Source organism: Apiospora hydei (genome assembly GCF_038363865.1).
Source record: "Apiospora hydei strain CBS 114990 chromosome Unknown utg000010l_segment0_segment0, whole genome shotgun sequence".
NCBI lineage: Eukaryota > Fungi > Ascomycota > Sordariomycetes > Amphisphaeriales > Apiosporaceae > Apiospora > Apiospora hydei.
Genome location: NW_027117369.1, coordinates 194,668 through 207,088, shown reverse-complemented (window position 1 = coordinate 207,088; position 12,421 = coordinate 194,668). Strand labels below are relative to the sequence as shown.

Genomic DNA, 12,421 nt, shown 5'->3' with positions numbered 1-12,421 from the left:
AATCGATCGGAGATGTCTTTTTGTGGTAGGAACGAAACACAAGGCCCGGGGTCCACAAACTTTTGGGAAGAAAAAGAGAAAATAGACAAGTTCAGACGCCGCGAAACGAAGGTGTGCTGTGATGTTGCTGGGAATGAATGTCGGTGTTGTTACTTTGCAGTTGACTCGATGCTGGGTCGATAGTGACGCGAACACCACCAACAGCCTCGAGTCTGGCTGGTGAAGGATTGTGAAACAGCTGGGGAACGTAGAAATGAAAGGCGAAAAAGTTGGTCTGGAAGAGAAAGATCAGAATCAGAATCAGAATCAAAGTCAAGGAGCGACTGGATAATGAATGATGGGACGGATGAAGATGAAAACCCAAGAATCACGTCGACGATCCCAGGGGTTGGCGACGACGAGCACAGGGATCGCGACGACGAGCACAGGGGGACTGAACAATGAGTGTCTGGAGGTTGTTGCGAAGAGGAAGTTGGGGATAGGCTGTTGTCAACGTACGAGATGAGGTCGATTGATGACAGTGTGCGAATATCAAAGTCACAGGATCAACCAATGGCAGGTGGGAAGAACGTGGGCGGGCGTATGCAAGATGGAAACAAGCTACTGCCATGTGCTTGGCTCGGCGATGAAGGCAGAGGAAAGCACGCACGTGGTTCTCCAGGTTCCCCAGGCGCTAACCTCCAGAAGGGGATCAAATGGGAAGAATCGGGGGCAGGCACGAGTCCCAGAGGCTCCAGTTGCTGTCCAGCAAGTACACAGGCGGGCAGTAGCGATAAGTAGGCGGCAGCACAGGCGTTGATAGCGCCTACCTGGCAGCTGGAAACACCATCAAGCAAGCAGACTAGGGACAATCGCCCTAGATGAGCCCCAGGGCACCTACGTCACAAATGTAGAGGCAAAGGCAGTGACAGGAATCACAACTGGAGACAACCCTCAAGCAAGCAGACGCCACCACAATCGGCCTCAACACCGACTCCCCTATCACGCACGTCGTCCAAGATCACCACGTCGCCGATGCTGAGAAGACAGCGTGTGTGTTGTGTTAATCCACTGTGGTATTATCGCCACTACTGTTCTGTACAGCCAAGTAGTTTACATATAAGTATAGGCAAAAGGAAGCACTACTCAGGTATCATCGTTCCGTTTTCCCTACCCTAAAGATGAAAATCAACGCCTGCAATTCTACATATGTCGCGGCACCATCGTCGTCGTCGGTGCCACATCAACAGCAACAGCAACACGTGATCATGCCTCCACGATCATGGTGTCGCTGCTCTCTTCCTCTTCATCCTCATCCGTCAGGTCGAGCACGCGTGCGTATTGTACAGTCAGTCGCTGAAGTTCCCGGAACTTGCCTGCGAGAATAGGTTAGCTTGTGGTCGCCGGATGAGTCCAAAGGTAAACAAGAAGTAGCATAAACTTACCAAGGATCATAACAACTCCCTTCAGGAGTTCTTTGCGGTCCCATCCACAAATCTCATCTCCTTTGCTGAACCAGCCTTTGCCATGGTCCTCTTCTTCGGTCTGGTCTTGCAGAATGCCGCCGAGCAGGCTGTTCATCAGCTCCTCGACCTTGCTTCGGAGACCCTCTGCTCCTATCCGCTTAGCATACATGAACAAGTAGAGCCTGAACTCGTCCTTCGATCCCAGTGTCAGGGCACCAGCGATGCGATTCTCCAGGTGAGCAATGCTGACGCTCGACTCAAAGTTCTCGAAGCCATCCTTGGACAACAATAGCTTGACGATACGTTGTAATGAGTAGGCGCGGCCCTTGAGCAGGAACTCATTTGTTGTGTGTCGCTCGAGGAAGGGGATGATGCCTGCCGAGACGCTGGCTTCCTCCTCCTTGGTGGCCTTGGATGCGGTCGGACCAACGGCAGTCGATTGCAGAGAGCCGATGGACGAGTCATTGCTATTCCAATACTGGCTACCAACAGCCCACCATGACTCGGATAGGCGTTGCCAGGAAAACATGCTAGGGTTATAGTAGTAACCGTCACCATTCGTCAGGGTGACAATGATGTGGCCGTTGGAGTTGAGATGGGCAGACGTCACGCCGGGAGCTGGCATGGCAGCATGGGGCTGTAGAGAATGAATGGCGATCTCCAGCACGGGTGCGAGAGAAACAGGCGGGTGGGGGGAGGATAGACTGTTGATACTCCAAACATGGCACATGCCAACTGCGGTGATGCAGAGGAGCCACCACCCTCGGCATTCCAGTATGACGGGCTGCGACTCCAGCACCATGGCATTGACCAGTCTTCGGCCGGCTGGTGACCATGTGTAGAGGCTGCCATCTTCGCAAGCAGCGGCCCAGAAGTTCTTGTTGCCCGTGACGAGTACAATGGCTCGGGGGAGGAAGTCTTGCCAGAGCACAGCGCCACGCTTAGAGGCGGTAATGTGCGACGGATCTCGAATAGCAACCGGGTTCTTCGCTTCCAGGATCACGTTCTCCGGTAGCTTGGACGCGTCCTCCAAGCTCGTATCGCCCAGCAACACCCCACGTTCAAGCGGTCGAACAATCTGTGACCTGACCTTGGGTACAGCAAGCCGGACTTGCGATATGGCAATGGACGGGTTGAGCACCGCTGGCCGAAGGTATTCCGGAGTCGGTACGAGGCCGTGTTTCGGGGGTTCTAATGTAGCGGGCTCCAGTCCCTCGACACCATTCCGCACGATAGGCCTAGGTCCGGTAGCCGTTCGTTTGGATGCATGGTCCTCATCCTCGTCGTCCAAGGGAATCGCTTTTCGTTTGTTGCCCAGCAGCATGGAAGCTAAGCCACCCTCCGGCAGGCCGTCAAATGGTTTGGACAAGTCGAGAACTGTTTGGGGCGCATCGTTTTGGGCAGCTTTGGCGGTGCTTGAGCCGACTAACTGGGTCTGCGGAAGCGACGACTGGCCAGTGCCGGATGAAGATATGAGCATAGGCGCGACCCTCTTCTTGCCATCCTTGGTAATCGTAACACGTGACTTGAGCTCGTTGACTCGTTGCACCTGCTTGTCGGAGTTCTCGCCAGCTGCTGCGGTCGGCTCCTTGTCCGTCTCCTTGGTGGCTTCGGCTTCTAGCTGCGCATTGGGGGTTGCCACGTTATTGGGTGTGGCCGTGCCTGTCTTGACACCATTGGTTGCGGGTGTCTCCGTGTCTTTCGACATGGGGTGGAAGTCACCCATCAGAGCTCCCATTCGAGACTCTGCGCCTTTTCGTTCGCCCTCTTTGCTGTGATTCTCGAGCCTCAAACCATCCACGTCCTCTGCAATGCCCATGGCCTTCCTCGAGGCGCCATATTTGGATAGTGCCTTGTCTGTTTCTTCCAAGTTCGCCACCCATCCAAGCTCGCCCGTCTCGAACCTGACAGTAATAATGCTCCCATCCAGACTGGCAGCGAACAGTGTCTGGCCGTCCGGAGTCCACGTGAGATCGGATATAGATTTGGCTGCGAGGTCTTGCAGGATAACTACAGGTCTCGATGTGTTGGTGTTCCATATGCTCAAGGTCTTATCTTGGCCAGCCGATGCTATCACTGTCACCAGGGAACCGCCCGAGCTACCATTCCTTACGCCATTCTCGGCTGGTTTCTTGGTGTGGAAGAGACGCGGGGAGAACATGCAGACTTCGGTCGGGCCTTCGTGGCCGATCAGGTTGATTTCGCTGTCCCATCTCGATCGCTCAATGATGGCCACGGAGCTGACTGGCCCGTTGACTGCATTCGCCGCAGCAATGTGGTTACCATCCGGTGACCAGGAGCATCTCCTAAAGTAGGTCGTCAGAGGCGAGGATTTGAAGGGGCTGTTGATGGTGGTCTCGAGCTGGAAGTTGTTCACCATGTCATGCTGTGTCGCATTCGGTGCCGGAGACGTAAAGCGGAAAATCTTGATGGTTCGGTCGTCGCTGGCCGTGGCGAAAAACTTGTTGGCCGGGTCGAAGGTGATGCCCTTGACGTGGCTCTGGTGTACGGACAGGACCTTCAACTTCTCGAACGTGTGCCCCGACCAGATAACAATCTTGGAGTCGAGGCCGACAGACACCAGTATAGATCCATCGTAGGACCAGCCCAAGTCCTGCACGTCGTTGTCGTGGCCGATCAGTCGCCGGGAGGTTTTCCAGTTCTCGACGGGAGGGGGCTCGTTGTTGCTGCCAAAGGTGGCTATAGTGGGTGGGCCGCTTTCCAGTTGGTATATGCAGATAATCTTGTCGTCGGCGCCGGATGCTAACAGACGGCTGTTGGGCGAAAAGCGCACGGAGTGGATAGTGCCGAGATGGTGGCTCATATGGCAGAGCTGCCTCGGTTTCGTGTAGGATCTGTCGTCGGAGTTGTAGATGGCTTCGGTCGACCAGACTCGGACGTTTCCATCTAGAGGAGAGGGTTAGTCAGGTTAGTTGAATGCCAGCGACACAGGATAGAGGGGAGTTTGCGACGAACCTCCGCCTGCCGTAGCCAGCCTCTTGCCGTCGGGCGACACATGGCAGCTGTAGACCTCGAAATCTTTATTTTCGCCTGGAGCGCAAAGTTAGAGAGGCATAGTTCAAGGCAAAGATGCCGGTCGGGCAATTGGGTTTACCTTGATGGCTCAGCCATGAAGGCTTGATGATGTGCATCGTGAGTCGTTGACGCGATGCGACTGTCGCATGTCTGCTGTAACCGAGATGCGAAGTTGATGGGGATGTGGATGTGGTGAAGCTATCATCAAAGGTCAGACACAGCTTCCCAGGTGCGTGCGCTCAATCAATCAATTAGCGGGCGTCGGAAAGGCGCGACGCGACAGATACGTCCCCCCAAGGCCGTAAGCTCAATGTTTAGTGGGCCAGGCGCCTGGGGCAGGCAGTGACGCAGGCGCTGAAGTCGTCGGCACGGATCAATGTTGGCCCCTGTCGAATTGCTTGGGCGGTTGCCGACACGGACTGCCCAGATCTCAAGCACTCAATTGAAGTCCAGACCGAGGTCTCTGCTAACAAGCAAAGGCCAAGTTGCCATCAGCAGTTTTGAAACAAATCCTGAGTGCCTTTTTTGTCTTATTCGTCTCATTACATTGCAATCTAAAGGCGCAAGGTTCTCGAATCATTTGGGCTATAGGTAATTTCGATTTAAACCTGGAACCTAGGGTCACATCAACGCAGTGACCTCCAGCAGAATCCAGGACCATGCTGTCTCACGTACATCCACGGCTTTACTTGGAGAGATAACTTCGTGAATCCTTGTCCCATTCCTGTAGCAAGTCTTCCTGGTTATACAGTCTTTGTTACCTCGACTATAGCTACTGGTTATTGGCATTCTTTCCACTGAAAACCCCCAAGAGCTTCCTCGATACTTGACTCCCATCGATCACCATACTGTAGTCTCATATTCCGTGAGTACCACACCACCCATTATGCGCGACTCCGCCCAGTACGCGGCCATGTGCAAGACACCCTCGGGGTACTAATCGTAGTCGATGTACCACGCGTGCCGGAACATGGTGGGCAGAGGGCCGCTTGAGTGGAATTCCCGGTAAGAGCTCATTAGATTCTGGTGGTTTCCAGTCGTGCACACCACCGTCCTTGTGCCTGGTCTCACCGACACGATAAAGTAGGACCGCAAGCTAGTGGATTGCAACAACAACGAGCTCAAGAAGGCGGTTCTTAAATGCCGTGAACCTAGGCTCTGGTTAGGTCTCGATGTTCACCATCGAGAAGGGTGATGTCGAAATTGCGAGTCTCTGCATTCTCTTCTTCTTCGGGGTCCTATGGTGACTCCGGTGAAGCTATTGGAGAATATACCAAATAATGATGGATGTTTATACATGACTCTTTACAATCAAGTATGAGAGGGGAGGAAACTCGACAGGGAAAATGGACGGGGGACCCGGCCTCTACAATTTCCAAATCCCAAAGGGTCCTTTCAAGCGGGGAATCCAGGCAGCCAGTTCACCTACTAACAGAAAACTACTCGCCATATCCCTCGTGGTACCCTTTCCATCGGACCAGGTACTCGATCATTGGTCGTTGGCCGGCGCGCGAAATTCGCCTGCCCGCGAGTTTTTCGATTTCGAACGATTCCTACTCGCTATCGTCTCCTTCGAACATAATCCGCCCCGGATATAGTGTGGTACGTCCGAATGGGTGGCCTTGTGACAAGGGCTTGAAGGGCTTGGATCTGATTCAGCTAATATTTGACTATGGCACTTCTAGGGTCTCTGGTTCTTCTCTCACTTAAAGTGAGGTCGAGTGTGAGGTTTATATACACATCGTAGGGGACCTTAAGGTCCTTCCTTCCCTTTGTTTTCTACCCTTAGGCGCCGTAGCCCTTCCGGAATGTAGGCCCCTGTTGGGCCGATGCTGCATGCCAGTTGGTTCTGCAGAGTGACTGTTGGATCTGCGTGTGACAGGCCTCCTTTCGGAGCTGGGTACAATTGCGCAATCAAGACCACTCAGTCGATCCGCCATGTCCGCGCCTGGGATTCGTATATATTACTCAACTTCATGCATTTGTTTATTCCAATTGGTCAACCAGTGACTATCCCAAACCTAGCACCACCATGGCTATTCAATTCCAAACAGATTCTTCAAAGCACTAGCAATATCAGGTCATGGCTACTCATCGGTTCAGTCAGCAAGGCAACATCGCATTCCCTTGGGGAGCTATATCATCTTTGACGGGCAGAAGCAGCCGCTTCGACGAGCTGGATGGCAGGGCTCTTGGCATGTATTGGCGTTAGTGTTGGCGCTTGACGGCCGCAGACACCTTATCGCGGATGAGGGCGGCACCCCCGGTGCCGTTTCGTGGCAATACGGCGTGGAGAGGGGAACTGAATATTCAAAAGACAGACAGACTGCCAAGAGAATGAATCACATCGCCTGTATCTATCTCGACATTAATCTATATAGAATGACGTCTTTTTATTGCGCCAGTTGAATTAGAACTGGCAAAGTCTTTCAGGGGTAATCAAGCTTGTCTATCAATGGGAAGCAGCAGCTCACATTACTGAGGTGGCATATGCGACCGGCCGCCAGACATACAACAAAGGTGAGAATGGAATTCCTGTCTATGTCTATACATCTGTTCAAGCAATAGTGAACCCGGACGGTCAGGGCATCCTTGTTGGTGAGATTGGCCTAGTACAGTCTTGAATGACACGATATATAATGATATTGAAGCACTTTGTATCAATTAAAGTCTGGTCTGGTCAGAAGCCCGCTTGGCTTAGTGGTAAAGCGCATCACTAGTAATTGGTTTCCGACCGACGACATGATGAGATCACTGGTTCGATTCCAGTAGTGGGCAATCTTTCTTTTGCATTTCTCTCCATTTGCAGCATACGACAAAAACCTCTTTTTGCTTCCTTCTCCCTTCTATTCTGTATTTGCTGCTCAATTGCATGGCTTGTCAAAATGTCGAGTCCTCTGAACCGCTTCGGAGCCTGCCTGGCATGGCTTTTCTTGGTGTGTCGTGCCCCACCACCGCCAGACCAGCGTCCAAGTGTCGCAAGCACTTACAGCCCAGCACCAAGCCAAGACGTCTTTCGCGATGCATCACTTTCCAAGCCCCGGGCGCTGGGATCACTCAGTCAAGGGGACTCTTGGAGATTGAATAGTTTTGGATTGAAGAAAAGTTGATAGATAGTTGGATCGCTACGCTGACTCGTGGCCGTCTTGCAACCACCGCTGCCGCCCAATGGAATGCAGGGTACTTTCTAAGAAAAGACTGTACGCCCAGAGTATATGCAAAAAGACACGCTATGCTTGAAATCAAAAGATTGAAGATTGGGTTCAGAGAGTGTGTGCTTAGTCGTCGATGGGCAGGACTTTGCGGATGCCGTCGGCAATTTGTTCTGTGTGTTTTGTTAGCTGAGCCATCCGTTCAGGTAGGTGGGCCAGGGGCTTACCCTCCAAGTACGGAATGACATGGTTGTAGTCCTTGCATACTGTTGAAATGAACGGTCAGTAACCTCGCTTTTGCCATTCCTTGCTGCTTGCTCGCTGCTCCAGCTACTTACCATGATGCCCATTCCAGCTCCCGTCGAGCGGCCCGTTGTCGTCCGAGTCAGACTGGTCGTGCGGCTCCATCGCCAAGTCGCCCGAGCACATGATGCCTTGACGCAGGTAGTCCACGCAGTGCAGGTAGTGGCTGTGGTAGTCGCTCGGGAGGCGCTCCTTCGTGTTGCCCTCGAGGCTGGCGTAGATGCGCGCCATCATGAACTATTCATTCCCTCAAGTCAGCATGCCTGTGTCTGAAGGACAAGGACCAAAACTCCATAGCTAGAGTACTCACCACGCAGTGCAGCTGGTGCGTCATTGAGGTCGTGAAGAAGGTTTCGTCCGTTACCTCGCCCCATCCGGAACCGACTGCGATTCAATTAGCCTATACCGTTCATCCCAAGGCACCATCCAGGATGCGCAGCGGAGTGAACATACTGGGCAACATGGTGTTCCATTGGGCGATAGTTTCGTTGCTGAAGAACTTGGACGTGTCGTTGGGCACGAAAGCCTCATCCGCGTTGAACTTGACGATCTTGGTCGGGACTAGATTTCGCACATGCACAGGTTAGCCCTTGCACCTCGCTCTCGTTTTCTTGGCATGCAGTCCGGAAGCTCACAGTCTGGCCCCAGCCCGGTAACATCACCGCCAACCTGGATCCTGGACACGGACTTCTCCCGCCAAAAGTCGCGGACCAGCAGCAGCGACAGCGAGATGTTGACGCAGAGCAGCAATGTATCGACGATCCATCGGTACCTCCGGAATCGCGTCATGTACTTCCTCGTCGTCGACTCTTTCTCGTGCGAATGATGTTGGCACTCGTGATGGTAGTTGCCGCGCCAGTGCTTCTCGTCGCCCATCACCGACTCGTCGACTTCCGTGCTGGAGCGCCCCTCGTCCTTGTCGTCGCCAAGAGCGACGTTCTGGTAACCTCCGGGCTGCTTGCTGTACTCCATGTTGTTGTTGCCTTTCTGTAATAGCCTCATTTGACAATCGATCCAATTAAGCCTTCAATTTCAAGTCCAAAACAAAATCTCAATATCTATAATTACTCGAATAGGAAATAGTGAAGCCAGCTTCCGAAAGACGAAGAGAAAACGCGTTCGCAGTGCGGTCGATCTTGGGGATGCCAGTCCTGGGGAGAGAGATGGAAAGAAGAGGAGGAAGAAACGAGACGGGGGTCAGCCAGTCAAAGAGGATAGGAAGAGCCGGGCTTGGAAAGTATCGTCAACTCGCCATATCGGGAAAAGGGTCCTGTTTCCAGTGTCCATCCTTTTGCTCTCTGTTTCAGTCTTGGCGGACATGCTTTGGGATTGATGCAACGCTACGGACGGTTCTGTCATTGGCTAGCTCGGGGCCCAGGAGCAGGATAGGCGTCTCGACCATCTCCACGTCGAGACGGCACGCACATGGGACCGACCAATGCACGCGTGGAAGAATCGCCGTCAATGATCACCGCAGGCAGACTCGACGCCTGATCGATATATCAATCTTCTGTTGAACCCAATCGCCGGGTCGCTGCAAATAGTGGTTGAGGGGTCGGGCAAGATTGACCCTCGATTGAAGCATGGGCTGAAGTTAGGCAGCCAGTCTCGGCCCTGGTTGCCCCCCTTCAGTGGGCTCTGGCAGCATCCATTTTGGTGAGTGCACCACTGTACAACCTAATTTCGGCATTGCGCTGGCTGTAATACGTGCCGCCAGTCTCGCGACCGGGACCCAGACAGACGGATACACCCACGCTGTCTCCTCCTTCATTTGACGACTCCAAATATATGATCAACAATACCTAGCGTACAAGATCTGCGATTGTGTCGATGAGAGAAGCAGACGCTGTCGATTAGCGAACGGCACAAAATGCCGGGGAAGTGCGGCGTAGCGTGGCCTGCCACCTGAACTCTCCAGGCTTGTCCAAACAATCCTGTAACCGGTGGGGATCAGCAACGGCGTTTCACCATCCCTGTGCAGGCCACACCGCGCACGCGGGCCCTGGCAGCAGTTCGCGCTAGGTTACATGGGCCTGCAGGCTTGGGGATCTGGCGAATCTTCTAGTGCAACGGTCGCTAAAGACTTTAGCCTACAGATTACGCGATGCACCAATCACGAGATCGATGTCGTACCCCAGGAAGCCAGTAGTGCTCTTTAAAGACATGACGTTGAACTGCACCTATTACCTATTTGAAGATCATGGCAACGCTCCTTGCTGGGGATTGAGCGATCGTGTTGCAATCCATTATCGAGGGTTATCAGCTACCCGATAGCTGGTAATTAATGCGCCCCGAACTGACTGGCCCCAGCACTAGTCACCGGTGACATTAATACGGCCAATGAGCAGAAGACCGGATGATAACAGTTCATAATGTGACCTTGCACGTCAAACCAGTGTTCTTCTGATAGATCCAAATCAATATAATTTAGATATTCCCTTGCACGCTCCATGACCAAGTGAGTGCCGGTCGCAACCCGTTCCTTCCTGGAAGATTCCGGCTTGGCACCTCCGCCCAGCAAGGGGGTCGATTGAAGACAACCGGCAAGTGGCGCAACTACCGATCCCCAAAACGACGTCCGAGTCCGCAGCAAACATGCTCGGCATGTAGTTAGTCGGGGAGGCCAGCGTTTCGACCGGGCCTGGCTCTTGGCATTAAATGCGATCAAGATCACAAATAATGGCACATGTAAAGGAGGATCATGCCTGCTATAAAGGGCAAGGGGTTTCCAAGCTTGACGTGATCTATTATCTTGACGAACTCATACATACAGACAGATACGAGCAATCATCCTACGTTACCATGATCAGCTACGAGCCATTGAGCTTCGTTGTCGCCACGTACATCTCATCAGGGAATGGGTCATATCGATCATATGTGCTGTATGAAAACTTGAGATTCTCGTTTCTCAAGGAGATGCAAACGAGCGTGTACTATCTGACACTGAAAACAAAACCGCAATTGCAAGTCCATCTCAAACCAGGGCGGACGATGATGCCCCTTCCTCATGGGAGGCATAACATCTTCGTCCGTTTCCGTCACAAAATACAATCTAGCCAGTCTTCTCTCCAACCATCATACTCAGTCCTGCAATTCTTGCTGTCGGGGGTTCTCTTCTCTCATGAATTGAGTCACACGAAAACACCAAGATTGAGAATTTCCGCAGGAAAGAAGAAACGTTGTGTGTGGGTGCTGTGAGTGCGCGTTTAGCACAAATGAAGCTTGCCGGCGCAGAAGACGCTGAAGCCGGCTGAGTCGTAGGCCTCGCCCCAGACCTCATTAGGCCGGTAGGGACAGTTGTTCACGACCTCCTGGGCGTAGCCGGCGAGTTCGGAGCACTTGAGCGTGTAGCCGCCGGATGGATTGTTCCAGCACCACCTATTGCAAGCAAGAGCTAGTCAGCAATGAACGTTGTTTCGCTTTCCAGATGACATATGAATCACGGTGTGATCAGGTGCCATGTTGAGAAACGCAGGCAGATCAGGGTAGACAGGGAAGGAAGGGGAGGGAGAAAACAATATCAAGGGAGACGAAACCAGGTTGGGTGTGCAAAATAGGATGCCTACTTACGAGATGGCGCTGTCCCAGGAGCAGCTGACGCGGCCACAGGGTCCGGGCGTAACGCCGCAGTCACCAGTGAGGCCCTCAAGGTACGTGATGCCGTCCTGGATGTTGTTGGTGACGGCATAGCCCCAGTCATCAGGAGGGCCGTAAGGCGTCTCGCATTGAACGTGGGTGAGCTGGATGACACGGAGGGCAATTTGTCAGCAAAGAACACACCATATACCAAACCCTTTCCTGGGAGCCAGAGCAGAGCAGACCAGGAAAGTACGGCTGGGTGGTTAAGTGATACTCACCGAGTGCTTGGGGTTCGAGGACGAGTGCTTGCGGGGCATGAGCTCGTAGGCGGGGTTGACCTTCTTGATCTGGGCGTAGATTTCCTGTGGTGGGAAGAAAGAGAACCGAAGTCAGTAAATCAAGTTGTATGCAAATTGGGATATGGTCATCATGGGGAAGGCATACCTGAACAGTGCCGTTGAACTCGTAGATGGGACCGTCGACAGTGACATTGCCACGCCAGATGATGCCGGGCATCAAGGCAGAGCTGTTGGAGGCGCTGCCGCCATTGGGCTGCTAGCAAGGTTAGATGACTGCTTGACGATGAAACGGTATTTGTGAAGATATCAATACATACCTGAACAGCAGCACCACTGACCAGGGCGCAGACCAGAGTGGCCCAGATCCAGATGGCGAGGGCAATCATGATGAACACGAGGATCCCGCTTGTTGGGAGTGTTGGTAGATGGAAACTGAAGTAAGATTTTGTTGATCGATGAAGATGAGAATATTTGCTTGAACGCAAGTGGGAAGGGAATGTTTGGTTTGTGGTGATTGTAGTTGGGTTGCGGAGGGCTTTTGTAGTTGGTTGATGAGATGGAATGGGGGTATGTGTTGATGAGAGAAGCGCGTTGACTGTGGCACCAG

The 12,421-nt window shown here is 52.9% G+C and overlaps 3 protein-coding genes across 3 annotated transcripts; all 3 read right to left on the bottom strand.

Moving 5' to 3' along the window:
• Positions 1 to 1,245: 1,245 nt before the first annotated feature.
• PG997_014215 (WD domain-containing protein) lies at positions 1,246 to 4,597 on the bottom strand (the record flags this gene model as incomplete). The annotated part of the gene is made up of 4 exons (XM_066818529.1): positions 1,246 to 1,355; positions 1,425 to 4,352; positions 4,422 to 4,496; positions 4,561 to 4,597. 4 exons carry the CDS (start codon positions 4,595 to 4,597, stop codon positions 1,246 to 1,248), a joined length of 3,150 nt encoding a protein of 1,049 aa, XP_066660717.1.
• A 3,162-nt stretch (positions 4,598 to 7,759) lies between these two features.
• Positions 7,760 to 8,908, bottom strand: PG997_014214 (uncharacterized protein; the record flags this gene model as incomplete). Its single annotated transcript, XM_066818528.1, has 6 exons — positions 7,760 to 7,806; positions 7,861 to 7,899; positions 7,972 to 8,173; positions 8,247 to 8,320; positions 8,390 to 8,497; positions 8,572 to 8,908. The coding sequence occupies 6 exons, from the start codon at positions 8,906 to 8,908 to the stop codon at positions 7,760 to 7,762; spliced, it is 807 nt and encodes a 268-aa protein (XP_066660716.1).
• A 2,234-nt stretch (positions 8,909 to 11,142) lies between these two features.
• PG997_014213 (uncharacterized protein) lies at positions 11,143 to 12,200 on the bottom strand (the record flags this gene model as incomplete). The annotated part of the gene is made up of 6 exons (XM_066818527.1): positions 11,143 to 11,314; positions 11,507 to 11,676; positions 11,717 to 11,734; positions 11,794 to 11,877; positions 11,960 to 12,067; positions 12,132 to 12,200. The coding sequence occupies 6 exons, from the start codon at positions 12,198 to 12,200 to the stop codon at positions 11,143 to 11,145; spliced, it is 621 nt and encodes a 206-aa protein (XP_066660715.1).
• Between the last annotated feature and the right edge of the window lie 221 nt (positions 12,201 to 12,421).